General features: G+C 45.1%; 1 protein-coding gene across 1 annotated transcript in view; it reads right to left on the bottom strand.

Moving 5' to 3' along the window:
* The window catches only part of T265_13082 (hypothetical protein), a gene marked incomplete at both ends in the record, with an annotated part of 48,478 nt that extends 22,355 nt beyond the window's left edge, over window positions 1-26,123 (bottom strand). Inside the window, 7 exons of the mRNA XM_009167139.1 lie at window positions 2,040-2,900; window positions 4,176-4,904; window positions 10,748-10,815; window positions 17,234-17,408; window positions 21,894-21,991; window positions 22,027-22,105; window positions 25,701-26,123. Coding sequence (XP_009165403.1) covers window positions 2,040-2,900; window positions 4,176-4,904; window positions 10,748-10,815; window positions 17,234-17,408; window positions 21,894-21,991; window positions 22,027-22,105; window positions 25,701-26,114 — 2,424 coding nt within the window. The remainder of the gene's footprint in view (window positions 1-2,039; window positions 2,901-4,175; window positions 4,905-10,747; window positions 10,816-17,233; window positions 17,409-21,893; window positions 21,992-22,026; window positions 22,106-25,700) is intronic.
* Between the last annotated feature and the right edge of the window lie 459 nt (window positions 26,124-26,582).

Here is a 26,582-nt window from a genome sequence, read left to right as displayed (position 1 = left end):
GTGGTTGGCTACACTGGAGACATTTCTCATTTATGCCTCATTGATAAGATTAAATTGCCGGTGCTCCGTTCGCTCCGGAATCCACGCAGTTTCCCTGGAATTACCTCATCCAACAAGTGGATGTTGATGGGTTATCCTCAACCAACTAATCTCGCCTCACTTGTTGTAGTACTATAGTTGTATTCACACTGGCTCCTTGTATATGAGTTCATTTAGGGATCCGCTGGTTTTGGGTATGTTCGGGACTTGGCTGTTTAAAAGCTTTTGCATCAGAGTTCCACAAAATTTCCAAGCATTTCTCTGGTTCTTATATCTAACTTGAATGAGCTTCTTCCTGATCAGCACTCGCCAGAAAGGGATCCGCGCTGCATTCAAACCCACTTATCACTTCTGTGATTAGTACATGATCCAGGTGTCTGCCGCATAATGATATAGTCGACTGAGTATCCATGTCCATCTGTTGGGTAACACTCCCCAGTTAACCACGTGCTTACCATTAAGTTTCTGCTGCACACATCGTTATCGGTCTTGGTCGTTCAAATGGTGAAAGGAGGGAAGCCCTTCGATGCGAAGTCATTTACTAGTGAACACGAGCTAAGCAGTTACTAGTCACTAGACAGGTTTCTAGCCTGTTTTGTCTGTCTCACAATCACCTGTCAACATTGTGACATGAATACAACCTTGATGAGCATGTCAACTGCGGTTTCGTGACCTTTTGAGGGACGCCATGTGATTCCCCATTATTGTTTTCACGTCCCACCACTAAAAGGACACATATAATGACAACACGGTCAACCACACATGCACATCACCGAAAAACGCGCACGCAGGAAAGCAGTTCTGGCTCTATACAAAGCCTGAACAACGCACGTCACACACCGGTATAGGATTTACCAGCACAGCGTCGCAAAGCGTCAACCCCCTCTGGTTAGCCGCATCATCAACGTTAAAGTGTTAGTCAACTGGATAAGTCTGCAACTTTTGACCTGTTTTGTTTTGAGTTTGCACTTATATTGCTCGAGGTTCACCTACCTTTTATACTACATCTGTCCTCTTGTAAACATACTTTTTATTAATGCGTATTACCTTCTGTCAGCTTCCCAAACAGGTTGACGTACATTGTCTAGGCTGTAGTGGCGACGAAGGCTGTTTATTGCTCGTTGTCCATGTTTTGATAGATGTTTCGTTGACTGCTCTCAAGGTAATCGGCGATGATAGGTGGTTGGATTCAGAAACTATGGCAGGTATGACACTTAAGTTGGCACCAGTTTTGACCAGGAAATTGAAACCTGAGTTCTTGTCAAAAACGACGAGTTTTGACATTGAGGGCTGGGATGCTACTCGCGTCTACAGCCTAGCCTGTTGGTTTCCCGAGTGCGGACTAACTGGAGGTGATGTTGCTCGGAACAAACAAGTTTGTGTGCATTTTCCTGCGAATCGACCGAACCAAGTATGGTACCAGCAGTACTCCTTAGAACGTTTAGAGGAAACAGAACGACAGCCTTTCTGTGCATGTGCTGCCCATTCAGCCTCCCCTACCTGAGGGAACAAGGCCACAGGGTGAAAAGGAGCAAGCGCCTCTAAAGCTATCAGGGACCAATAGCTGTCAAGTGGGATGGAAACAGACGATTGGCTGAGACCAGCAGGGCATGCAAAGGAGGCCTGAGGTCCGCACCACCCAAAAGACTCACCCAATGCGCACACTCAGCTGGTTCGGGACAACGGCCATCCAGACTCAGCTACTCAGTGATACACAAAGTGATCACCAGTACCACTCAGAACTAATGATTAGTCTTACCACACCTTGACCGTTTGTTTCCAGTGGTCAACACATTTTTTTTGTTAGATGAGATACATTTCAGTTAACTTCCATTGAAAAACTTGACGAGGATTACTGAGTGAGTTCTGTACAACCATATTTCTTTTATGCACCGGATCCACACACATTTGCGCTACCGATTGCTCGAGAATGAAATTCGCTTCACAAGTGTAATTCTAGACTGGAACACAACCATGCATGAAAAATGCAAAGGACTGACCAATAAATAGTGTACCAAGTGGACATCAGGATTTTTCATGGTGTACGCGTCTGGTATACTTTCAGTTCGTTGGATGTCTTCTGGACCCATGTTTCTGGTCGAAGAAGTCACATGGTCCTCTGCCAGGTTGGTTGAGACCGATTCGCAAGTTTTTTGTGGTGTATTTGAAACGGAACTCGATCCGGAAGAAGTCAGGGTGACGACTGAACAAGAGAATCCTCCTGAAGGATCAGTAGCTTCCTCCTGACGAAGACGGAGATAGATGGGTGTTTTGCTCTTTCCCACTCGCAGAGAGGGCGATTCATTTGTGGAAAGTCCGTCGGGAGGCCAGTGCACTCGCATTGGAATGGTGAATGTGGCTATAGAGGGTAGGTGTGAAGTTCCCGTCCTGGTTTCGAACGGAGGTATAAGACCGTTGAGACTGGATTCAATATTTTCAACCCTTATACCATCCGAAGGCTGCAAACGAGTCAACTGTTTGGGAGCAGACGTGGGAATAGAGGCCAGTGGTTTGTTCGTAGGTGTTCGAAAATTTGCCAATGCGGGTCGAGACGATGGAGGTGATGAAAGACACTTTTCGCCAGATATTACCAGATTTTGGTGATCTACTTCAGCAGTCTTCTGATACAATATTGTGGGCGCAGCTTGTTCACTGTTTTCAGCGGAAAAGCTCGTTTCATTGTATAAATGTGGAGGCACTAATTTCGACTGGGTGTTTGTGGTGTCAGTTCTGGTGTAAGCTGAGCAACTTGGCTGGTTGTCTTCGGCTGCTTGCTGAGACTGCGTCGCTTTCTGACGTGGGATGACTTGTTTACACTCCTCAGAACCCAAGATGTCGATATTCATACACTGCTGCACTAGCTACAGCAAGAATGATAACGCAGATAAGTAGCTAAGTGGTCGTGTGGATGGAACAACTAACGGTAATCTATCGACCCTTTTTGGTAGTTATAACGTGTCTATTTCGAAAGCTTACAATTTTACCTAGTTGAGCTATGGAGGAAATAAGAAGACTGCTAATAAAAAGTTAAGCGTAGATCTTTGTCCAAACTTCTTCATCCTATGAAGCAGTGTCAAATGTTTGATAAGTCGCCCTTCACACTGAAAGTGGAAACAATATTTATTTCCTGCAACCTGGAATATTGTGTTCACCAAAGCTGTCAACCCAATTTTACATTTGTCATAACAATGATCAACCTTAGATGGACAAAACATATATATTATACAGGGAAAGGAGATACTCATGTCTGTCTTACAATTCCTTTTTTTTCTCATGTGTTTTTGTGGGCAGAAAATCTCAATTGTTGCCGAGCGCTCGGCTCCTGGCAACTGAGTCCTCTACATTATTCGGTCAGCCCAAACTATCCGTAACATCCCCTTAGTGGTAGGCTCGATAGTCAGCTAAAATGACCAGTCACTGCCCAGCGGTAAGAGTGAAGCCAAGTGAAAATAGTTCTATGGGCTACTGGATGGCGGAAGGCTGGTATTTTCAATTAGAATTCCTATCCATCTACGGGCATCATTCCATGCGGTCGACGGTGAGATATGGAGTTATCGGAAGACCCTTAGTAATACTACGTGGGCTATCAGTGAGGTGCCACACTTCCTGAGGAGGATATATCCTTGGTAGCTGCCAGAATTTTTTCTAACTGAGAAGTGTGATGTATTCGAATCCTGTCTGGTTAATGAAGTTTTAATCTACATGTCTACTCACAACCGAGGCTATTGTCGCCGTGACGTTTTCTTCTGGAAAAGTCGTTTCAGGAACTAGAAACCGAATGAGTGTGCAAATGGATGTATTTAGCAAATAACCATAACACTTTCTACTTAATTTGCTCCCGCCTGTACTGCCTGAGGTATGTTGTAGTTTAGCAGCAGGTCGCAAAGAAAGTGTGAAGTGAGTTTTCACAGCATTGTGACGAAAAATCTTTGTTGGACAGTTGTGAATGCACTCTTTCAAACTCATTACTTATCATCCCAATACTATTCTCTAAAAAGAATATTGTTTTTTATTTACAAACAAGATGAGAATGTAAGGACCTGCTTACATGAGCTAGCTGGCTCTCCACACAAGACAAAACACTTGTAAACCGGGTCAAACGATGCAATGCGTTATTCAAGGAAACGAGGGCTTACTGATGACATACAAACGGGATCTCTGCTCTCGTAGTCGTCGAATTTCAGAAATTTCCGGCAACCGTGATGCTTTGGGATTTTCGACGGCCTACAGAGAGACCTATGAGTCTCCATTATGTATCCATTTTCCTCAATATTCTTCAATATTTGCTGTTCGAGTGCAGTGTCAATTGCATCGAGTTCCTCGTCGTAATGAGTCTCAGGTCCTGCGACATCAGCCTCTTGTATTTTAAATGACACGAAGCCGAGACTTCTCGATAAATCCTCACTCAGTTCGTTTGCATCGTTTTCATATTCTCCTATATCCACATCATTGAGCCCTTCGTTAACCCCGCCATCCTCGGCATCATCACTGTCAATCGCCATCTCTGTACTGGCTGGTAACACTGTAATGTATGCATCTGTACAGGCACTCAAATGACACAAAGGCGCACATTCCAAATCAACAAATCCATCATGATTGAGTTGTGCCTCAGTTGCTAGCATAGACAGTGTTGGCTGTGATGGAGAAGGAAATGTTTTCAGGAGGTTACCACTGGAGCTCCCACAACTCAGATGATCCTTATACTCGGGCTCCATTGCCAGTTTATTTTCGGTAGGAAACATGAACTTTTCAGGGAGGCTAGTCTCGTCATTTACTGCTTCGGAAAAATCCGACTGTGACTGAGGTCCTCGCCCAGTGATGACACCTTCCACTGCGAGCGAACCTGCATCTTCCCAGTGGGATGTCTGATGAGATCGAGAAAAAAACATTTCTTATTTTTTAGTCTTACTTTAGAGAATTAGAATTTCTTGAGCTACAACTTCAGACAATAACCTCGTTCACGGACAGTCAGCACTACAAACTGCAGGCGCTTGTGCCGATTGGCTGACTGCTCGCAGATGCACGTTCTGAACAAACATTTCAACCAGTTGGCTGACTTTTTCTTCAGCCGTAGGGACTAAGAGTTGTTTAACCAACTGATGATAAGGGGATCGTTTTCAGAAACCAGGAAGGCTTTTCGTGTGAAAACCATCCGGAAAAACGTGTAGTTATTTCAGTCAATAATTGCCTTTACTTCTAACGTAAACTTCCGAAATGACAGATCTCCCATGGGTTCTTTGAATTCCCAACCCTCGTTGAATGCATTACCAAGGCATTTACTGAATTGAGTCTAGGTGCGACTCAAATTCGATACTCATGAACCAGGTTTTAGGCGCGGAAAATATTGATGGAAATTCAGGGGTTATTATCAATAAAATTTCTCTTGTTTTATAAAACAAACCATTCTTCACGCACGTCTGATATCACAATGGGAGACTGACTAAGACACTTGGAAAAGGACTCCTGTATCAAGAGAGCAAACCTGATGAGTGTGTTACTGAGTCCTTATTAGGCTTAGTCCTTAGTAGAATTACTGAAGCCGATGAAGCAGATGCAAAACTGGTAAACTTTCAACCAATGGGCATTTTAGAGAACCACTCATTGCATGCCAGCCCATACAAAGCTGTGCCTGAATTTTCACTGTGAAACTCACATGAATTTCTGGATTGGAAAGGTCGAAGGAATGGTGCACGGATCTACGGACGATACTACTTACCCGCTGACCAACTGGTATGACATGTGATTGTCGGTCGCAAACATGCAAACAAGTGAGCTCGAGAAATGAATGTCAGCGGGTATTTTCCGTAAGGAGGAAGCAAGAGGCACTCAGCTGAACAGTAAGGTGGATGCACCTCATGTGGCTCAGCCTGCTAAAATCCAGCTGTGGTAATATATGGTTCACTTCGGAGCCTGCAAACTGATAATTCTCAGGATAAAAGACGCCTTAGGATGAACCCTCTTACGTATCAGTTACGAATAGTCGAAAGCTGGCAGGCACCAAGCAGTCAGTATCAAACGCACGCATGGCAACGAACACATCCTCAAGCATATTGTGTACGGTCATTTTACGAATCCCAGTAACAAGGTTCAACAAAGGTGGAATTCCCTTTATCTCAGATCTTTTCAGGACTTGACGGGATCATTCTTACTAATAGGATGGCTCACCACTTGTACGTAACCGGATTTTACCCGCCTCAAAACGTGCGAGCAAAGCTTCATTGTTTTCCTATTCGTTTGCCTTGGGATATCTTTGAAAAGAAGGGCACAATCCTCACTTTAGAGCGGTAACGTGAGTGACTAAGTGCTCTCTACTAGCAGGGAACTAAAATTTGATTCAAAGTTCAAGAGACATGAGAAGTGACCACTTCTGGAGGTGGCAGAATGTGTTACCGGGGTCACCGAAACTAGGGAAGCGCAAGCCAGCTGATTCCATCGATAGGTCAACATTCAGGAAGATTGTTCGATTGTCAAATGGGAATCACATGTGTGAGTTGAAGCTGAGGTAAACAAGTCTCATCCTTTAGGTTGATGTCATACACTTGCAAGGACTACATAGGCTGACTGTGATTAGTTTGACGCGACTCCAGAAAACTTGTAGCGCACAAACAACGTTCTATGTTGTCTCGAGACGAAACAATGCATCAGGGTTTCGTCTATATTGTGTGACTGACAGACTCGGCGGTGATGTACGGAAGCATTAGTCGTTCCCATAGGTCTGACAAAGCTTAATACTCGGTCAGTTGATATGGTTGTTAACGTGCAATCAAACAGTTCAACTCCAGTCCATCGTCCTATGCCTGAGATTACGTAATGTACACCACCTTTGTAAGGTGTTGATCTATGTGCTACTGAGTGAATAAACCAGTCAGTCCACAAGTAAGCTTCACTATAAAATATCCAACGGTACTCATCATAATACAAGCTTCCGATTTCAGCGCTGTCAATTCGAATGTGACCTGGAGAAAAACACCATTATTGAGCCGTTATGTAGAATTTACAGTGGATGCTTGTCCAAAGACAAGCTGATCCTAAGCTCACTTATCCCCGGGCCCATTTATATTAGGGTACTTTATCGTGAGCAGTTTGTCAGCAGCCACTTGACAGCTGGAAAGATATGTTATATGACCGGCTGTCGTGTTGTTTTTGCCAACATGGAACCTGCCGCTCCTCCGAATCGGTCTTGGTTCGTCGTCACTCCGGTGACTGGTAAGTTGCTCACTCAGTAGTGCACTAGTAAGCTAAGCAGTACAGTGGCATACACAGCAACCCGTTCAGACAAAAGTAGCTGCGTGTTGTAGACCGAATTTGAAAAGAGTGGTTATCTTTTAAATTACTCCAGTGTCAACTATTGTTTAGAGCATCATTTCAGCTCTATTACCAGGATAGTTATCTGCAGCTGTACAGCTCCCCCACTGCTTTGATGGAATTCAGGCACTTTGGAATATACACGTTCATGCTGGACTGCGTGTGTTACATTTCGTTAAGCACAACTCGGAGTTTGACGGATATCAAGCGTAAAACAGAAAGCCCAATTCGCCCCCCCCCCCCACAATTACTCACGTACCGGTGTGGTCGTCCACAGTTTCGTTACGCTGGATGACTGTACCCCCTGTCGTCGCTTGTCACGAAAACAACGCAGAGTGGGTGGGACGGTCTGACTCACACTGTTTCTTCGGCTCAGTCGTCCAAATACCACCAAAGCTGCGCCTGTGCGTCCCTACGAAATCCATGCGATTGGCTCAGGCACTCGGACTTTCAATCCACACATTGTGCGCATGAGTGCTCCTGTCTGTGGCGCGCGCGCGCCTCTGGAGGGAAGCTTTCTACCTCAAGAACCCATTCTACCTGTGCAACAGTGCGTTGGTGCAGCCGATCCAGGAGATGCAATGTTCACGGTGTATCGGATTCATCGACTTGCGATAGTGATTTTATAGACAGACCACATGAGTTGAAACGAACCGTACGGTCACTAAGCCATGAGTGTGGGCGGACAGGCAGAACTGACCTAAGCTCGTGTAAGGCCCTACTTCGAAGGACGGGGATGGGAGATGACAATTCAAGTTGATGACCTATCTTGATTTTGTGTAGCCGATTGCGGAGGGACGAAAATCGATCGCTAACCGTGTATCGCCTTAGGTTCAGTCGGTGTATAGTCCTCTGAGATTCGCTACACTACGAAAGCCACACTGCGTAACCGTTGGTAGCCTCCTAACTCTCGGTCAGGCCTAGCAAGTTCCGCCTGTCAAATAGAAATAGGTTCAGGTGGGCTAACGTGTTCCGGCATGTTTCACCGTGACTTCCATTTATTTTAATGTTCATGTTTATGTTCTCTTATCAGAGCCTGTCTACTCACGCCCATACAACAACCAGATGTGTTTACGTCCATAAAATGCAGATCTTCGCCACAGAATGAGATGAAAGTGACTGCAGTCAGTTTTATGGTGCTACAAACTCTTACGCATGAACTGAAAACATGGAGGGACAAATGATGAAGAAGCTAATGTCGCCAGACTTTTCACACTTCGCATTAACCAATAAAGTAATTTATAAATATCCTCCCAATGGAAGGAATCAGCAATTTGCTGAATTTCTGTCAAAACGTCTACGTCATGATTGGCTGATCTGGCCTGAGGTATTCTGAAGAACGTAAAGTTTTCTGAAAAAATAAGCAGTACATCTAAGATAATCTGTGCTGAAGTCCAACTGACGGTCCACTCTGAACCTACAGTCAGGATAATTGCTTGACTCATGCTATCGGAGTCGTCTGCAGTTTAGACGGGAGGTTTCCTTCCTCCCGTTCCAAATTTCGCTCCTTTATGAGAGAGCTGTATGCGATCTCCTGCGGGCGCGTACGAGTATATGGGAGGCTCTTGCCTGAGTTCACCACGTCCAGTGATGTAAGACAAGGTTATCCCCTTTCCTTTTTCCTATTTAACTTTGTTATTGATATACTGCTTGAAATTTCTTCGCCTGCATCTGAAACCTCGGGAGTCGAAATGCTCCCGGGACGTTCCCTCACAGATATTGAGTATGCAGACGATAGTACTCTCCTTGATTCAGATTCTTCCCCAATACAAACGATTTTAAATAACCTAAATAACTCTGCCGCACGGTTTGGCATGTGCTTCACACCTGCAAAGTGTAAAGTGCTGCTACAGGACTGGGTGGGATCAAATCCACATTTCATGCTTGCAGGTGAGCCAACTGACGTGGTAGATAAATTTGTTTATCTGGGCGGCTGTATAGGTACCAGTGGGCTGGCTGAAGATAAGATTATTTTTCAAATCGGAGAGGCCATGGCGGATTTTTCCAACTTCCGACACCTATGATACCGATGTGACGGGAGTTTGCCTGTCACTGACAGAGTATACCCTGCGGTGGTGCGATCCATACTGCTTTGTGTATCAGAAACGCGGCCCCCACACGTGGAGGACGTACGGAAGATGTCAGTTTTTGATAATCGGTCTCCAAGGATTGGTCAGGTCTGATGGGAACATCGGATCATCACTACTGAGGTACGTCAGATAGTCTCAGGAAGAAAGGCCTTTTTCGCGATAGATGAACCACTCACGTTTCATAGACTACGCTTGTTAGGAAATGTACTCAGCATGTCAGAAGACCGTCTACCTGACAGAACTCTTTTTGTCCAGCCTTGTGCTGAGTGAAAGCGATCGAGAGGTGGGCAGTGCTTGACCTGGCAACGAAGTAAAAAATCACTAACCAGTAAACTGAGTCGGGTCGGCAACTGCCGCCTCCCTGGATGGGAACCCCGGGACTCAAATCACCAGTGGTTAATGACATTGGCAGAAATTGCGCGATCGCGCAGTTAGTGGCGCTTGTGCATCAAAGCTGTCGCCTCCAGTGCGTAGCTATCCAATTTCCGAACAAACATAACATACCTTCAACTTTAAGGCTTGCTTATATGTTCCACTTTCCCGTTTTCCTCTGGTCAAAATTGTAGCAGCTGGAACCAATATGCCTGTGCTATATGGTTTATAGTTGATAAATTGAGTAATTGTTGCCGTGACGAAAACAGCCGCCCGCTGCATATGCAGCCCACCGAAGTCCACCGTTTGTTCGGTTGGTGAGCTTGGGTTGGCTCCGACAATTCTGTCTGCCCGTTCAGACTCACTGCCAAGTGGGCGTGTGGTCTATCCGTGTAGCAGCCCCGTGATGAGCCGATAGGTCACGCGCATTGCATTCCCCCTTTCAGCTGCATCGGCTCACTGCCGTACCCTAGCTACGTGAGGATTAGGTTACTGAGGGGGAGCCAAGTGGGAATGACTTCCCCTGTGATGGCGCGCACTCAAAGGCAGGTGCGTCGTACGCACACCTGTGTATCTGTGTGTGTATCTGTGTGTGTGTGTGTGTGTGGACTGGAGCTTCAGATACCTGAGCCAATTGTTTAGGCTTCGTGAGGTGCACAAAGCACAGCGTCGGAGGCCTTGGCAGCATGCTGACGATCAGTCGAGGGATGGCGACCATGCACCGAATGACAGTACAGTTAAGCCTTGGAAGCAGATCGTGTGGCAGGATCTTCTCTGTTCAATATTTGAGTGATAGACACATGACACAGACTTTGCATTTACGATTCATTTTTCGGCGCTGTTAGCAGCAAAAGTTTAACCAACCGAATGCATCCAGTTAAAGCCTTATACATCTTATCTATTGAGCTGTTTACGAAATCATTTTGAACACAGTAACTTACCATGGTTTGACTGTTCTCTTTGTGCTCTAAAGAAGGATTGACCTCAGAAGCCGCCGTCATCAAAGGACCTGAAAGGAATTTATGTAACGCTGAACTTTCCGCATGTGTGACTTCAATGAAATGGTTAAAAAATAACGATTTTTGCTTTGAGTTTCTCCCAAAAAATGAGGTGTCCCTACTGCTTTAGTAGCACATTATCGATTGTTATCTTCCTGAAATATGTTTAAAATCCAAAAGAAATGGATCGAAGAACTAAATTTTGTATTTGTCAGAATAGGTAACAATGGATCGTGGATCTGGATCCACTGTCAGCCTTGATATAAAAGAGACAGACCTAGACTGGTTTCCATTCTCCTAGGTCACCTTTATGGACCATGTAAAATCGGACTGACCATCAGTTTTTCGCCTGTTGGACCTGTGGAACCCGGCAATTCGTAGCCACAGTTTTCTAAAAAAATTGATCCGAATACAGCTTTGATCATGGTTATCTTGGGTTCTTAGTAAAGACAGCTTAACAGGTCTGACTAGTCTTTTTCGAAAAAAAGGGTTAAAATAGGAACACATCCGATGCGTGAACAAGTAAAAAAGTGAGGTGAATTATTGTCCGTTGTGCGCGGTGGCCGTGGATTACATTATCTGAAGTTGTAACCGGATTGTTACCTTCTAAATGCGACTAGCAAACTCAATTAATTGGGATGCGTCCTGTTGTTTGTTTGGGCGTAGGTGCTAAAAGCGCAAAAAGGTTTAATTTAAGCTATATACCGTATGGAAATTCCGGTTTGACGCTTCCAAGCTCCGCTTTGACCTTTCACGTTTTCGAACGTGAAAAAATGCCCGGGACCCAGCTGAATCTCTCGTCATAACATCGTAAACGAGAGATTCAAGCTGCGTTCCGGGGGAGCCTCTCGCAAAACCAAATTTGTTTTCAAATGAGTGTATTTCGCTAATTTCGTATAATTTGAGTTCAAGAAGAACATAAGGTTGACGGAAACTCAGGAACTGTGTCTAGCTGATGAGCTCCAAGAAGGACGAAAATGGTCGTGGGTTGTCAAAGGTATCCCAGCAACCTTATGAGTAGCGTATTAAGTCTATTCATGTATCGTGAAAAATGCCATTTTAAACTTTGGTATGAAACCATATTTCTCCACTGTTCAATGTTTCTTAGTGTTTCTCTGAAAGTACTGTTATTATTAGCCCAGTAGGTCAAAAAGCACACAGCAGCACGCATTTTGGGTAGAGCTCTGGAAGTAAGCCACCCAAAGGGTACGAGAGAGGCAAATTGATACACAACAGTCGCCGCACACTGTCCTCATTTGGTTCGGGTAAGCATCTAGAGATATTACGAGTTTGCTTCGCAGTCATCTTGCTTCAGGGCCTGGCAAAAGGTGCCGGGATTCCTTGATGTTCGATTCACTGTAATTACAGGTTACTCCGACGAATATAATAGGGTTTGTGATATTTTTTTGCTCCATTTGGACAAGCTTCCTCTGGATGACTGAATCGGGACACTTTTCCGATGGTTCACTAATCAGGGCTTGCCCGAAGTTAGTATTTGAAAGCCAACTTGGCAACAAGTAAGGTGACAGTTCCCGATAGTGGAGACAAAAGCACTTGTCTGTTTACGTAGAGGAAAAAACCTAACGCATCCAGCTGATAGACGAATTCGCTGCTGTACAGAATCATGTCTATATACGCCAATAACTTCATAACACTTTTTTTTCACGCATATCCCACTGGGTTTCGACTGCTTCGAAAACTTGATCGACTGGGTTTCCAAAGTATTTTTCCCATAAGTTATGGTTCGCTTTCTTATAATCAACACCATAATTATCGTCACCATCACAGACAGCAACATCACTGTTGACACTGATGATTCACTGCCGCAAAACCATAAAGTTTGCTTAATTATATTTCAAGCCTTAGAATGAAAAGAGAAGAGTAGGTAAGGGAAGGGATCTGGTGACGGCCTGTTGCAAGCACTCTAAGGTGCTTACACCTCCAAGCGCTCAGTCAGACAATCTGGAAAGAAACTGACAATAAGAATACCGTTGACCCCACTCGACCGCCATTTCTTGCAATTCCCCCAACCCCTTCCTGGAAGACGTACTGCACCAGCAACACTCAAACTCTTCGCAATCTCTTTCACCCCTTCTTCCAAGTCACAAATTGTCAACCTCGTGGTTTCCGCCATTCTGAAGGAGGATCCAAGAACAACACTCGTCTCAGCAGACGGTGTTTCGGCATGCGTAGCACATGACCGAGCCATCGTAGTCGGTGGTGAATGTTTTCGTGGATTGAAGTACCTGCAGCACAACCAAATACCCGTTTTCCAGTCACATCGTTACTAATCCATTGATGGCATCCAAAACCAGCAAAGCTTCTGAGGCATCGTTGGTCAAAACTCTCAGGATGCCTCACCTTATCTGTTCGTAGAGGCCACGTCCAGCACCCATACAACAACGCAGCCCTTACTGTAGCCTGGTACGCGCTACCCTTAGGATCCAGTGATATACCTTTTCGACACCACAAGTGACACAAATTGGTAAACGTGATTCTGGCCTTCGAGAGTCGTACACTCTCTTTTTCAGACACACTTCTTTCAGAGACAATACTACTACCGATTTATGTGAAATTCCCTACAAACTTCAGTGATTCCCCTTGAATTGTAATGGATATGTACAGAGACTGTTCGTTCTGAAGCACTTTGAAGTTGCTAGGTGCATGTCAAAAGTGGTATGATGGTGGTCAGCTTATTTGAGAGCTTGTGCTGCGCCTTCATCTTCGAAAATGAGGGCAGACCAGACCAACATGTTTGCCACCAGTGACTATTTGAACACCGAGGTTTTGAAGAATTTCCAGTGTTCGCCTCAACATATCATCATTAACGAAGTTGAACGAGAACGAAAAGAGAGTGGACATCCATGAAGGACTTCATCTTTTGTAGAGAACTTTTTTAGAGAGCTCACCATACACTCTTACAAACTTCCGGGACATATCCCGTTGAACAAGTTTCGTTAACAACACTAAGCGATCGACAGAATCGAACGCAAGGTCAATGAATACAAAGATTGTAAGTCGTTTGTACATATGGTGTTGCTCTAATACCTAACGGAGTGTGAAGCTGTGGTCAATGCGACATATACCCGGTTGAACTCCCGCTTGATTCTCACAGATCAAGGATTCGCAAGTCACCGTAAGACACCGAGGAGTCAGTAGCGCCGGAAGACTTGTTGAAACGGAGATCAAACTAACATCTTTGTGGTTACCACATTTTACTGCTGGTACTCTATTATCCACCCACCTCAGTTATCTCAAACAGTGTCTTTCTACTAGATAGACCCAAATAGGCTAGATAGGCACTAAAGAATTCACCACGATGACACTTGAGTATAGATCTATATTCGGACACTTCTGAGACTGAGATGGGTTCCATGTTCACAGTCCACCGTTCTGTTGAAGAACGGAAGCCCGGTGGCAGGTGGCCAGCTAAGTTGTTGTTCGAAGTACTGGGCTCAGCCATCCAAACGTTCTTTTTTGGGTATGAGAGCCATTGTTGTCCCCGAAGGTTTCCCTGAGCCCTTCTTCCGATGAGCACTCGAACGAATCTAGTGGAACAGCCTGTAGACGTTTCCATAACATTTGATTCTTCCATTTCTTCGGTCTATCGGTTCCCCCAACCCTTTCGGTCGGCACGGACACTCCATTTTACCCGGCGTCGGATGATGCGTCAGGTCTAGTTATGGTTGCCGTCGGGAAGAATCTGTCACTTGGCCTCCAGCAAAGCCACGACCATACCAGAGATTCAATGTTTCAATGAGGTTGGCTGGGTTGTGCCGAAAACAGAAGTTCCAGCCCTTAGTCGCACTGTGGATATCTGTTCCCACTGGTTGTTAATATTAGACAGGACGGTCCGACATGTGTTGGAGAGGCCGGTTCTGAAGGTTCCGTTTGATTTCTGGATCCATCTGCTTCCCATCTGCTTCCCAGTGGCTAAGCGAGGTGTGCGCGCTCTGCGTATACCTGAAAAGCGCAATGAAAGGTAGCAGATCACAAGTGAATGGTGGGAGTCCATGATGGTATTCCAGAAGAAGCGAGAAACGGCGATCGACCCTGGCCACCGGTAACTGACGTCAATATGGTCTTTTCGAATTCGGGACTGGTTTGTTGGTGGGCTCCACGATCTCAAGCGATTTTTGCTGTTCAGGAAACCGGTACTGCAAAGGAACAATCTGTGGTGCGCGAACATTTGAAGTGGACGATTTCCGTTATCCATGCGTCTCGTATCATACGAGCATTCAATCGGGCATCAGCAGCGCTTAATCTAACGGCATTGGCGTTCATATCACCACCAAACACAGTGATGATGACGAGCTTCTGAGCACCTAAAGCATCATAGAAACTGTCCTTAGCAGATTCAGGGCTACAGTCCTTTGGGGCGTAAGCAGACACAGTAAACCGGTTGGTATATAATTCATTTTCTCGAGAGTCTCTTACAAACGTTGTCAAAATAACCGCGCAGAGGCGACTATCAACGAGTATCCAATCTGGCAGACACTTCCGTTCGGTCGCTTTATACAGTACTCTCCTGACATATCCAACTGGAGTGGTTTTGCACCACCAGAAGTGCGCAGCCGAAACCGAGAAGGGAGCGAGGGGACAGTCAGTTCTAATACATCACTTGCATCCTGTATTCTTGTTCCTGGCAGAGAGCGTATGTCAATACAGAGAAAATCTAACATACGAGAAAGACCCACCTGTTGTCCTGCTTGCTTCAGTGTGCGAACATTAAAGACAGCTAATTAGATCGGCTTTCGGGGTTTGAAAACAGATTTTGAAGTGTCGGACGTACAAAAGCTGCAGCTGAGTGTGAAAGTGTAGGAATGGAGGCGCCAGCAGCAGCATGTTTTCGCTTACCCTTCCTACTGTATGCAGCAGATAAGGTGACCCGGCCGGTGCAACCACGTGACGGCCGATGTAGTATGAGGTTATTTTTAGTTGTAAGTATCATGGTTGTACGTTGACTGGTATACTGTCAGGGCGCACAAATCTAGACAGCAGGACGATTAGTGCCTTCAACCAAAGCCTTTGGCTCAAAAGCCTGACAACAAGACGGCGGTGTTTGGCGGGAAATGCAAATGCATGACTGTGTTTGTAAAAACAAGTTTCCACAAATGTTCAGATCCCGAACCTGGAGGACGAGAAAATTGTTCGTCAGATCTCTAACGATTGACCAACCTAGTAGGTTAGACTGTGTGCCGCATGAACACCACCCAGTATAGCTCAGTGGGTCGCGGAAGAACAATTCGTCACACCAGGGTAAGGTCCAGTCTCTTTGCGACAGGCTCTTCTGTCACAGACACATTAATTCACATTTTCTGCTAACAAGCCAGCATGAGAAATTCCACATGAGGAATAGCAACTAGTTGCCCTTGGCAAAATTATGCGGAGTTGCTTGAGAAAACACTTGCGGCATCAGGTGAATTGTAAGTAGAAAGAGAAAGTCTGTTTTACCGATTGTTGCTTCTTCCTCCTAAGGTGGTAATAGCCTGACTCCAAGAAGTTCACTAGTATTTGGCTTCTTGTTATTGGTAAGCAATGTTGAAGAAAGATTGTGAGATATGCGCACCTACCGGCACTCAGATCTTAAAAGAATGGTCACTCTGGTTATGTCTGTTGAAAATTCTTTGGTATGGAGTCGAACTGCCATAAGATGGTAGAGGGAGTGGGACGACTGCATATTCCCACCGGTGACATATGTAGAGCTATAGGAGGTAGACCAGGACAAGTCCAGTTGGCTTCAGGGTGAAAAGTGATAATCCTAACTTGAACCGGTGCTTATTTCCTTCTTGTATCATATCTCCGTAAACAAGGGCATACAATGAACACATTTGTTTTTATTATCAAAATACAGAGTAAACAGTTTGAGAATTTTTGGTTCAGCAGATCTTGACTTGTTCTGCCTTCACTTATAAACTCACGAACATGATGCCGGCTATACCTTGTTCTCGTCGGCTTGTATGCGATCCACGTGTCAAGGACGTTAACGATAAACTATTCAGCGCTAATTATCAATGCCACTCAATAATCGGTCCAGCTAGCGTATCACAAGTAGTGACACTGAAGAACTGCGCGGTCCTCTAAACAGGGACAGAATTTGAAATTTTTTTATTAACAAATTTCCCCCATGATATTGCTGTTTCAGTAATATACTATTCCGTGTTCCAGGCCATCTCCTGTGCTACGCTACTATATTCTTAGGAAATCTCAGTCTTAAGTGTCTATCGGAAAGGTCTTCGCATCCACTAGAAAATTTACTGTTTGCTGATAGCTGTAAAACACACAGGCCCTGTTTTGCAGTGTAACAGGAAAAGAGTATTTGGTAATATTTGGTAATAATTTGGTAATATTCCTTATCGGATAGTGGGGCGAATTTACCTGATGCTCACCATCCGCCGAAATATTCTTTACCTGTGAAATAAAACTCACTGGATGAGCGGTGGCGTGTCACCGGTGGCTCTCGTAGCAGTTTTGGGGTACATGAAGCGAATAGGAAAGGTACCACTCGGCTGAATGTTGGCAGAAGCGCCTCAGCTAGCCAGTTTTGTGTCATTGGAAGAAGATAGGAAGTGACTGTATGTGGAACCGGAGCCAGCACGATGTTCTAAAATTTATGCATCAAGTGGACAAGCAAGAATTTTTGGGCAGTACAGAGACAAAGGTTAAAAATTCATCCCAACAGGTCACTGAGTGCCTGGAACGGGTTTTCATGCATAGTAAAATTCACCTGCACTTGTTTAGCCATACTAAATTTGGTTCAGTCACAAAGGAGGTTTGAGATTTGTGCATATTAGCCATCGTAAGCTGCTTTCTTGCGCGTACACTTCTTACTATGCTATTCCCGTCAGTCACAGTATGCTCGACCCTCCGTAACCACGCCCCGGTCACCCAAACTCAAGTTCCTGAGTGTTACCAATAGGAAGATCTGAGTGGATTCCGGCGTGAAAACATTCAGGACGTCATAATTAAACTACTGTGTGCAAACAGGAACCCACATAGACGTGAAATGAAAGGTCGCACGGACATCTGCGGAAGGTAGCTGAGATTGATCGCCGTTGCAGTCGGATGGCTCGTGCCTAGTTTGGAGATATCTGGTATATGGCACCAGCGGTTCTGCCGTGATTTGAAGTAGCGGAATCGGAGCTGCTATTTTTCTGGCCGACAGTCAGGAGACTGGAAGATGAAAGCGTGTTCTGTTCGGTGACTGCAGGTTCGAGCAACCAGCATAGGATGACGGACATGAGCGCACGAATGAATACTAAAAAATGGAGCCGCCTCAAGCGGATCCTGATCGCATCGTATGAAAAGATCGCTAATCTTTACCTGAGTCTGGGTTCCAGCCCTATCATCCAGATCCGTTTGACATACCACTAGCTTTGTGTACCCCTTCTCATGCACGTGTAAGCCATAACTCGGGTAAATGGAAGGGCATTTTTCATACTAGGTACGGAACGCAGTCCGGTTTCAATGGATTGGCCCCGAGGAAGAGCGCGTCTTCCAATTCTCACCCATGAACGAATCACGGGTGTCACACTTCAGACCACTGTATTTAACACGTTCGAACTCGGTAGACGGAAACCTAGTCTAACTTATGATCGGATACAGCTGACCGTAACGAATATCCCTAGTTTTAACTCATTCGGATAAGCAACACTCTACCACCAGAGTGTCAGTCCTACCAAGCTAGGATTTTTCTCCTTCAGTAGTAAAAGAATAGGAGTGAGTGAAGTCAGTCATTGACGGTGGCCGGTATCACCCAACAACAACCCATCAAGTCTGTTACAGTTTCCAAGCTTTCCGCTCCTCCGCTCCAAAAAAAGGAATATGAATCTAAAGAATCATCTATTCATGGATGGATCGGTGATGGAAAATTGTTTGGGTGTATCCCGTGGTAACTGCAAAGCTTGCGATACTTTAACGGAGATTTCTTGTTGTATGTAAGGGCAGTCAGTACTGGAAAGCTAAGGTGCATTGTACATCTGTTTCATTCTTGTCGGGAATCACTTGTGGTGCACATCATATAACTCTTTATGCATATTCAGATCCGCACCCGTCAGATGTTCTCTTGTGCGGATGTTGCTAGATCACTTTCTGCCGAATGCTTCAACGTTTGGCTAATGACTGGATGGTCACCAAACAGAATTCCTGTAGAGATTCGTGAGATGCACGCTGCTGATAGCCTCTACCATGAATTAAAGAAGTTTACACCTACAGCGAACTATCTCTGAGACCTTGATGAATTAGATTTCAGCCATAGACTCACTGTCAAAAGCATCTAAACTCCTCTCTAATTCAATTACTGTTCGAAATGAGGCTTTACATTTATGAGTACACTGGGCGACGATCCGCAACATCTGTGGTCCTAGACCTACTCATATTTAATCATAATACAGTCATCCATCTTATGCCGACCATTTTTGTATGGGGATGGCCTTTACATAGGAGAACTAGGTCTTCCAAAAAAACTGAGCATGTTTGAATGACTTATCCATGACTGTTCCCTCACTTACTTTGCCTCCACGAGATTGATATCTTAGCGTTACTGTGCCCACATTGTTAGTTGCTGACCTGTTCGACGAGTCCTATCATTCGTTTGCAGACGTTTCGTTACCATCCCATGAAATATCATCAGTGGGCGGGTGTTTCCTCTTCTCGCGCGTGTGTTGATTAAGCTTACTTGGCAGCGGCTCATGTCTCTAACGTCCTACATTATTATTATTATTGTTAGCATTATCAACAAAGAAAACAACATCAGTGTTGACACTGATGCTTCACTGCCGCACAACCATAAGGTTCGTCAAATATAAATATAAATATACATAATTATATTAAAAACACTAAAGTGAAAAGAATAGAAAAGGAGTTGATGAGGGGGGACCTAGTGCTGGCCTATGTCAAGCACTCTGAGGTGCTTACACCTGCAACCGCTCAACCAGACAATCTAGAAAGAAACTGGCAGCACGAACGGTGTGCTTCGTGATCTCTTTCACGCCCTTCTGTCAAGTCATCCGCTGTCCACCTCGTGGTTTGCGCCATTCTGAAGGAGGAACCAAGAACAACACTCGTCTCAGCAGACGGTGTTTCGGCATACGTAGCACATGACCGAGCCATCGTAGTCGGTGGTGAATGTTTTCGTGGATTAAAGTACCTGCAGCACAACCAAATACCCGTTTTCTAATCGCATTGTTACCACCATGCTGACGGCATCCAAAACCAGCAACGCTTCTGAGGTATCGGTGGTCGAAAACCTGAAGACGCCTCACATCATCTGTCCGCAGAGGCCATGCTTCGCACCCATACAACAACGCAGCCCTTACTGTAGCCCGGTACACGCGATCCTTAAGATCTAGTGATATGCCTTTTTAGCGCCACAAGTGACGCAAATTAGTAAACGTGATTCGAGCCTTTGAGATTTTCGCACAAACTTCATCAGACACACTTTCATCAGAGCAAATACAACTACCTAGGTATGCACCAAAATCTTAAATGGTGCCAAAATGGTCAAAAATTATTAATCTACTTTCATTTCCGGCCCAATACCGCTGCCTTGCAGTTTGATGTACCTGCAGCACAACCAAATACCCGTTTTCTAATCGCATTGTTACCACCATGCTGACGGCATCCAAAACCAGCAACGCTTCTGAGGTATCGGTGGTCGAAAACCTGAAGACGCCTCACATCATCTGTCCGCAGAGGCCATGCTTCGCACCCATACAACAACGCAGCCCTTACTGTAGCCCGGTACACGCGATCCTTAAGATCTAGTGATATGCCTTTTTAGCGCCACAAGTGACGCAAATTAGTAAACGTGATTCGAGCCTTTGAGATTTTCGCACAAACTTCATCAGACACACTTTCATCAGAGCAAATACAACTACCTAGGTATGCACCAAAATCTTAAATGGTGCCAAAATGGTCAAAAATTATTAATCTACTTTCATTTCCGGCCCAATACCGCTGCCTTGCAGTTTGATTTTTGAGCCCAAGGCTTTGATTGAGGACCCTAATCGTCCTTTTAACTAGGCGTGGGCGCCCTGGCAGTAGCCCAACCCTCATACAAGTGGGACCCTTTGCGGCGGTTTACGATCGGATTCTCCCATTTTGATTTGTGTTTCACTGATTTCAGCTCTGACTAATTTGTCTCTTTATCAACTTCAAGCTTACATGGAATGATTTATTTAAGATCCTTTGTTTTTTTTTAGATCATAATCCCTTCTGGAAAATATTTTTTGCAAGCAAGACATTGCTGTGTGGAGGCAAAACAATTTGGTTTTATATCGTGACAAGTGACATGCGGCAGCTGGGCCCTTTTTAAAAGAACAAATGAGGTCAGCTTGTACAGACAGCTGAGAGCTTCTGAGGTTTACGTATGCGTCACTAGGGCGGGCCTAAATTTTAAAGACAGCTTGATAAGCACGCAGCAGATATCAAAAGCTGTTGAATTCCAACTGCCTCAGACGTTCGCAGAAGCCGTAGTTTGTGTACCTATATCTCAATTTCCTTACTAGGTTTCCCGACATAAACTCCGACCAAAATTTGCCATCCGACCGCCCGACACCGACTTTGTGCTGTTAGCTTGCACCATCTTTCTACACGGTGTGATAAACCGTGTCTCTCTTATCATACTCCATTCGATTCAGTACAGATGTAAAGGCATGTGAATGGTTGGCATTGTACTGGTCCCAACAAAACATTCTAAAATAATGCCACTGATATGGGGTTAGAAGCTTCTGTTTACCACATTATGACCCATGATTTCAAGTATGCAAACTGCAAACCCTAAGATCTACCAAGCTACATTCAGTGTAGGAAAAAGACTATTGGCACCTTTGTGGATGTTTTTTCTTTGCTGTTAAATTGCGCTGGGAAAGAGCATGTATTTCACGCTTGGGTGCTCTCTGGCTTTGATAGTGTTTTCAGGGAGTCTACCGCAATAGAAAATAATTGAAGAACTAGGATAACAAAAGTCAGGGGATCGTCCACAATTAAGTGGGAGGGGGTGTAGAGCTTTTGTGGGGTGACCACGAGTGTTGCAGATGTTCTTGTATGTTGACAGATTATACGACATAACAAAAATTGCGCAACCTACCTGATCCGCCTTTTTTACGATCCCTGTACTCAGCGTGTCCTTGCTTTGAAAAGTATCAGAAATATGTTTTGTCTCAACAAAGTCTGATTTGGTGGTTGCTAAATTTTTAGTTGTATAAGGTAATGACGAATACCTTTTTGCCTCTGCCGATACAGTATCTGTAGCCGGGACTGGATTTCTATGTCCGAAGGCAAGCGTACTTCGTAGCGGTTCTAAAGGAGGTTTGAAAACAAAAATATTGTTTGGGTAATTCAATAACAGTGGTGGGTAGGCAGCTTTTTTTAATAGTATCTCACACTGACACAAATCAATGTGACCAACTGTGCGAAATGGCCTCTGGGTATGTTGCCCTGAAACCGGTCGCGAAAGAACTTCATACCCGATTCATACACGTGCTGTGTATTTTCCTTGAGCCTAAAAGAATTATCAAAACTGCTCCACCTAAAATCTTCTCAATTCCTTGAGTGATGCTTATAATTCTTGACGGGTAAGGTATTTCCGCAACCTTGGAACAGTCTAATAAGCACATATGTAAGCAGAACAAGTCTATTTGCATGTATTGACAGCTGCTGGCGTCCCACACCAGCCATCATCAGATGACTTTGTACAATATGTACTGTTAAACCTTGTATTGTGTCACTTACATCATGAGCGCATGTGACCAGGTCCTAGACGCGACTCCCATTTCGTCAGTTTAGAAAACATCGGTGGCTAATAGATGGGGTTCCCAAAAACGCGCTGCACAATATCACGCCACCATCCGTTTGGTGGACTCTGGTCTTCTGTCTGTAAATTACGCTTCTCAAAGCTGATCAGCCCATCAGCGCGACGACTCAGAATCAGGACCTGGACTGGTTGCCATAGCCTGGATTTTTGAGGGTGAGATTTCACCAAAGCCTCATCTTGGGTGTGGGAACGACTTCGTAGCCGACGCGACACGTGTCGTTTGGGCTCGGAGACAGCATGCGTCACCATTATAGCGCTGTCCTCAAACTGGGTCGTCAGGCCTGTGGTGAAAGTCACACTAGCCGGTGAGCTGGACATCACACACAGGCGCAGTAAGATGACCTGGAGCTACGTGTGCCCTTCGAACAGCCAGCAGTAGGTAAGGGAGGATTTCCTACTGATTTCCAGCAGTGATTGCACGGTCAAACGACCCACAACATGACGCAGGCAACTTCGTCAATTTGACTGATTTCGTGGCCCAGTCTCACCAAACGGACCGGACCAGAAGAACCCAAATCCATGACTTGCAGAACGAGACCCATGAGCTGCCCTGGTGTGGCCATTATAACCGGTATTCTGCTGAAATATGGCATCTGGTTAGTCAAGGCAGGAGATAACGAAGTGTGCGGAAACCCCACTGTGCTGCGAAGAGACAGACGGCTGATCGCTGTAAGGAGTTAAGGAGACTGGACTTCACCTTCGAGAACGGAACAATGGTACACGAGGCAGTGATGCAGATGGACCCAGGAGCTCGTGATTTGTTTGCTTTCACATGGCGTCAAAGGTCCGGTCGTTGTTTGCCAAAATGCTCCTTGGAAGTCGATGAGGCTGGTGGGATCTCAAGCTCAAACGCCCAGGCCATGGCAACCAGTCCAGGTCCTGATTCTGGATTGTGGCGCTGACGGGCTGATCAACTTTTGCGAAGCATGGTCCACCGAACGGCGAGTGGCATGACGCAGTGGGCGAAACACAGTGCTGCTACTACAGAATCGACAGGAGCGTTTTCACACAAACCTTCAGCTAGTAGCTTATAACAATCCCTCAGCTGTGCATTATTCACAGCCCGGGTGCTCAAGATCTGGCACATGTGTGAAACCTGCTATTAGTGTTGAACCGCAACTAAAAGAGCGGGTGGCCGTCGGAGATCAGAAACCTGAGGATCGAGAAAAGCATATATATGCCCCACGGTAGCAAAAAAGACATGCTAACAAAAGAGGTGTTCACGTATGGTGGTCCGATTTTGGAGAATGCACTTCTTCAACTACCCTGCATGATCCGACAGGAAACGGGAGCTCCATCAAAATTAAAAGATTCTCTAGTCGTGCAGTTACAAAGGTTACGGAAGTAAGAATGCTCCTGACGACTAAGCAGGAACCAGTCTGATGAGCTGTGTAGAGAAGATCCTTGCATGTGTTCTACTCAAATGCCTGATCAAAGCATACATCCCGAAGAACGATGTGAATTCTGTGCCAGTCACAGCACGACGGACCGGATACTTGCTGCACCACTATTTCAGGGGAATTCCTGTGAAAATAACCATTCCCTTGATGCTTTCTTTATGATCATAACGAAGGCCTCGATTACGTAACCGAAAAGTACTGTGCACAGTGAGTTCCAATAGCTGCGGCCCGCCGAAATTCATCAGCAACATCCGAAGCCTATGTGACCAAATGTAAATAGGGATGAAAATCAACAGATCCCGCTCAAACGAATTCGAAATCCCCAATGACGTAAAACGTGGATGAATATTTGACCCAACTTTCTTCAGCCTCTATCTGACGGCCATCATGGATACATATTTCGTGGACGACGGTGCTGAAATGTCGAGTTGACGGATGTATTTTCAGTAATGAACGTGTTGGTGCAAGCAGTCTGATGCACTAAATCAAACTTCGCCCCCTAAGGTATGTGCAGACGGCTGTGTATTCTTCACACAAACACAGAATGAACTGCAGCGTCCAGTTTAGGAGCATAAAACTTCTGCTGTGCAATTTGGCAGATTTTGGAGCAGACTTTGGTTCTGCACGAACCTGTGCAAGGTGGAGTCCTCATCTCCCCTCCGTATGTCAAGACTGGGAGGAAGTCTGTGAACTACTGAGTAGACTTCTACCTAATAGGCACGCCGTTTGTTGACCTTGTCGTCGATAATGAGGGGAAATTAGGTGGTGCCAGGGCTAGTGTAACTTTTGGCAAACTCGAAAACGGCTGTATAGGACCCGGAGCCATCCACAAGGTAGCGGTTCTATCTGCGTCATTGAAACAGTGATCACGTACCGATGCAAGCTCCGGTACCTGAGTAGCTTTCACATGCGCCGCCGCAGGCGGAGTGTGGAAAAGAAGGGTCGTTAGGAGAAGCGTTGTGATGGAATGGAGGTCGTGATCACACCTAATCGTCTACGGTGACTGAAATGTTTGTCGAATGGAAGGAAACAGGTTTCCAAAGCAGCCTTTATATGGTCAGCCGAATACAAAGAAACGAAAGCCATGATATGGGCATTATGATTGGCAGCCTAAGAATTCCTGCTATGGATCTCGTGAGAAGGGAAGGCACAGAAAAAGGATAGTTTGAAGGCAAATGATACGAACCAGGGTTAGTCAATTCACCGATCACCAACTTCTGGCCAGAGAGCTGAAGCGTGCGAAACACAAGGGTGTCATAAGAGCTGCTGAACCTGGAAACTGAACAAGCTGGATTTGTGGGGAACACGGAGGCGCACACGTGTCTGTTATCTGGGGTATAATCGCCAGAAACCCAAATGTTTACCCGCATTCATATGAATGAGCAGTCAGCAGTTGTAGTTTTCCCACCATGCTACGTTTGCGCTCAAAGAATGCTTAGTTTTCACATCTAAAGAGGTGTCACATTTTGGTTCGCTTCGTCGAATTTTCTAGTTGGAAAAAAGATTGCTAACTGGAAGTTTCTTTGTCAGTTTTGAGATATTTTCTCTTTGTAACCAACCTGCGGAATCTGACGTCAAGATTTTTTAGTGAAAAGACGGATTGGAAAATCGACGTAACTTGCTGTAAATTCAACTGAGTACTAACAACATAGACAAGTGAGCATCTAACTATTGCACTTACAAAAGCGCCCATGCAGTAGGACTCGGCCACTGATTTGCATTCACTTGCCTCATCAGGATCACTCAGCCAACGGACCGTTACATACCCTTCTTTGAGATCATCTAAAACTTTCCCAATGATGGGTGGCTGACCCAGAGAGGCATGGTGTCTTCGAGCGTAGTTGTCGGAAAAACGCACTTTCATTGGAACATTTTCTTCCAAAGGCTGCCAGCGGTCACATTTATTCTTTTGTTGATAGTCACGAAATATGTCATCACAGATAGCAACAGGAAGGTTGGGCACAACAAAGGCTCCGTTTCTGAACCCCGCCAGGTACTTTGTGGCTTCAGTTTGTGCGAACTTTATGAAGACATCAGTAGCAGGACAACAATAACAGGTAGAGTAGAGGGCGGTGGTATTAAAAAGAAATAACATTAAATTTCCCTGAAAAAAAAACACATTTTAATGATAATCCGAATGGGGATGTTTCAGTCAGCCTAGGTAGCTACCGGTAATGCATCTCCCAACCGCTCACTGATGATGCCTCTTCGCATGGTGACGAGATGTTTGCAAGTTAATTTCCAAGTCTGTTGAACAGAACAACTGCCGCCTAATCAACAACCAAGTAGCCAATCTTTCTTTTAAATATTTGTGACAGGTTGTTGGCCGGAACAACCCAGTCAGTTACTATTACTTCCGAGTGAATTGAGTGAATTGACTTGACTTCTTTAGAAAATATTTTACCTGCCTCGTAGAGCTACTACAGTACGCTAGGACATCACATCTACACATATTGTTTCCCATCACGTCTATCACACTCTTATTCCAGCTCACAACTTCCTAGTTCATTTAAAGATATAACGGAGTACCTCGTGTATATGTGGTGCAACAATTCGAAGCGTT

Source organism: Opisthorchis viverrini (assembly GCF_000715545.1).
Source record: "Opisthorchis viverrini unplaced genomic scaffold opera_v5_36, whole genome shotgun sequence".
NCBI classification, from domain to species: Eukaryota; Metazoa; Platyhelminthes; class Trematoda; order Opisthorchiida; family Opisthorchiidae; genus Opisthorchis; species Opisthorchis viverrini.
Note: the sequence above shows the minus strand (reverse complement) of the source record. Positions and strands in the feature narration are given on the sequence as shown.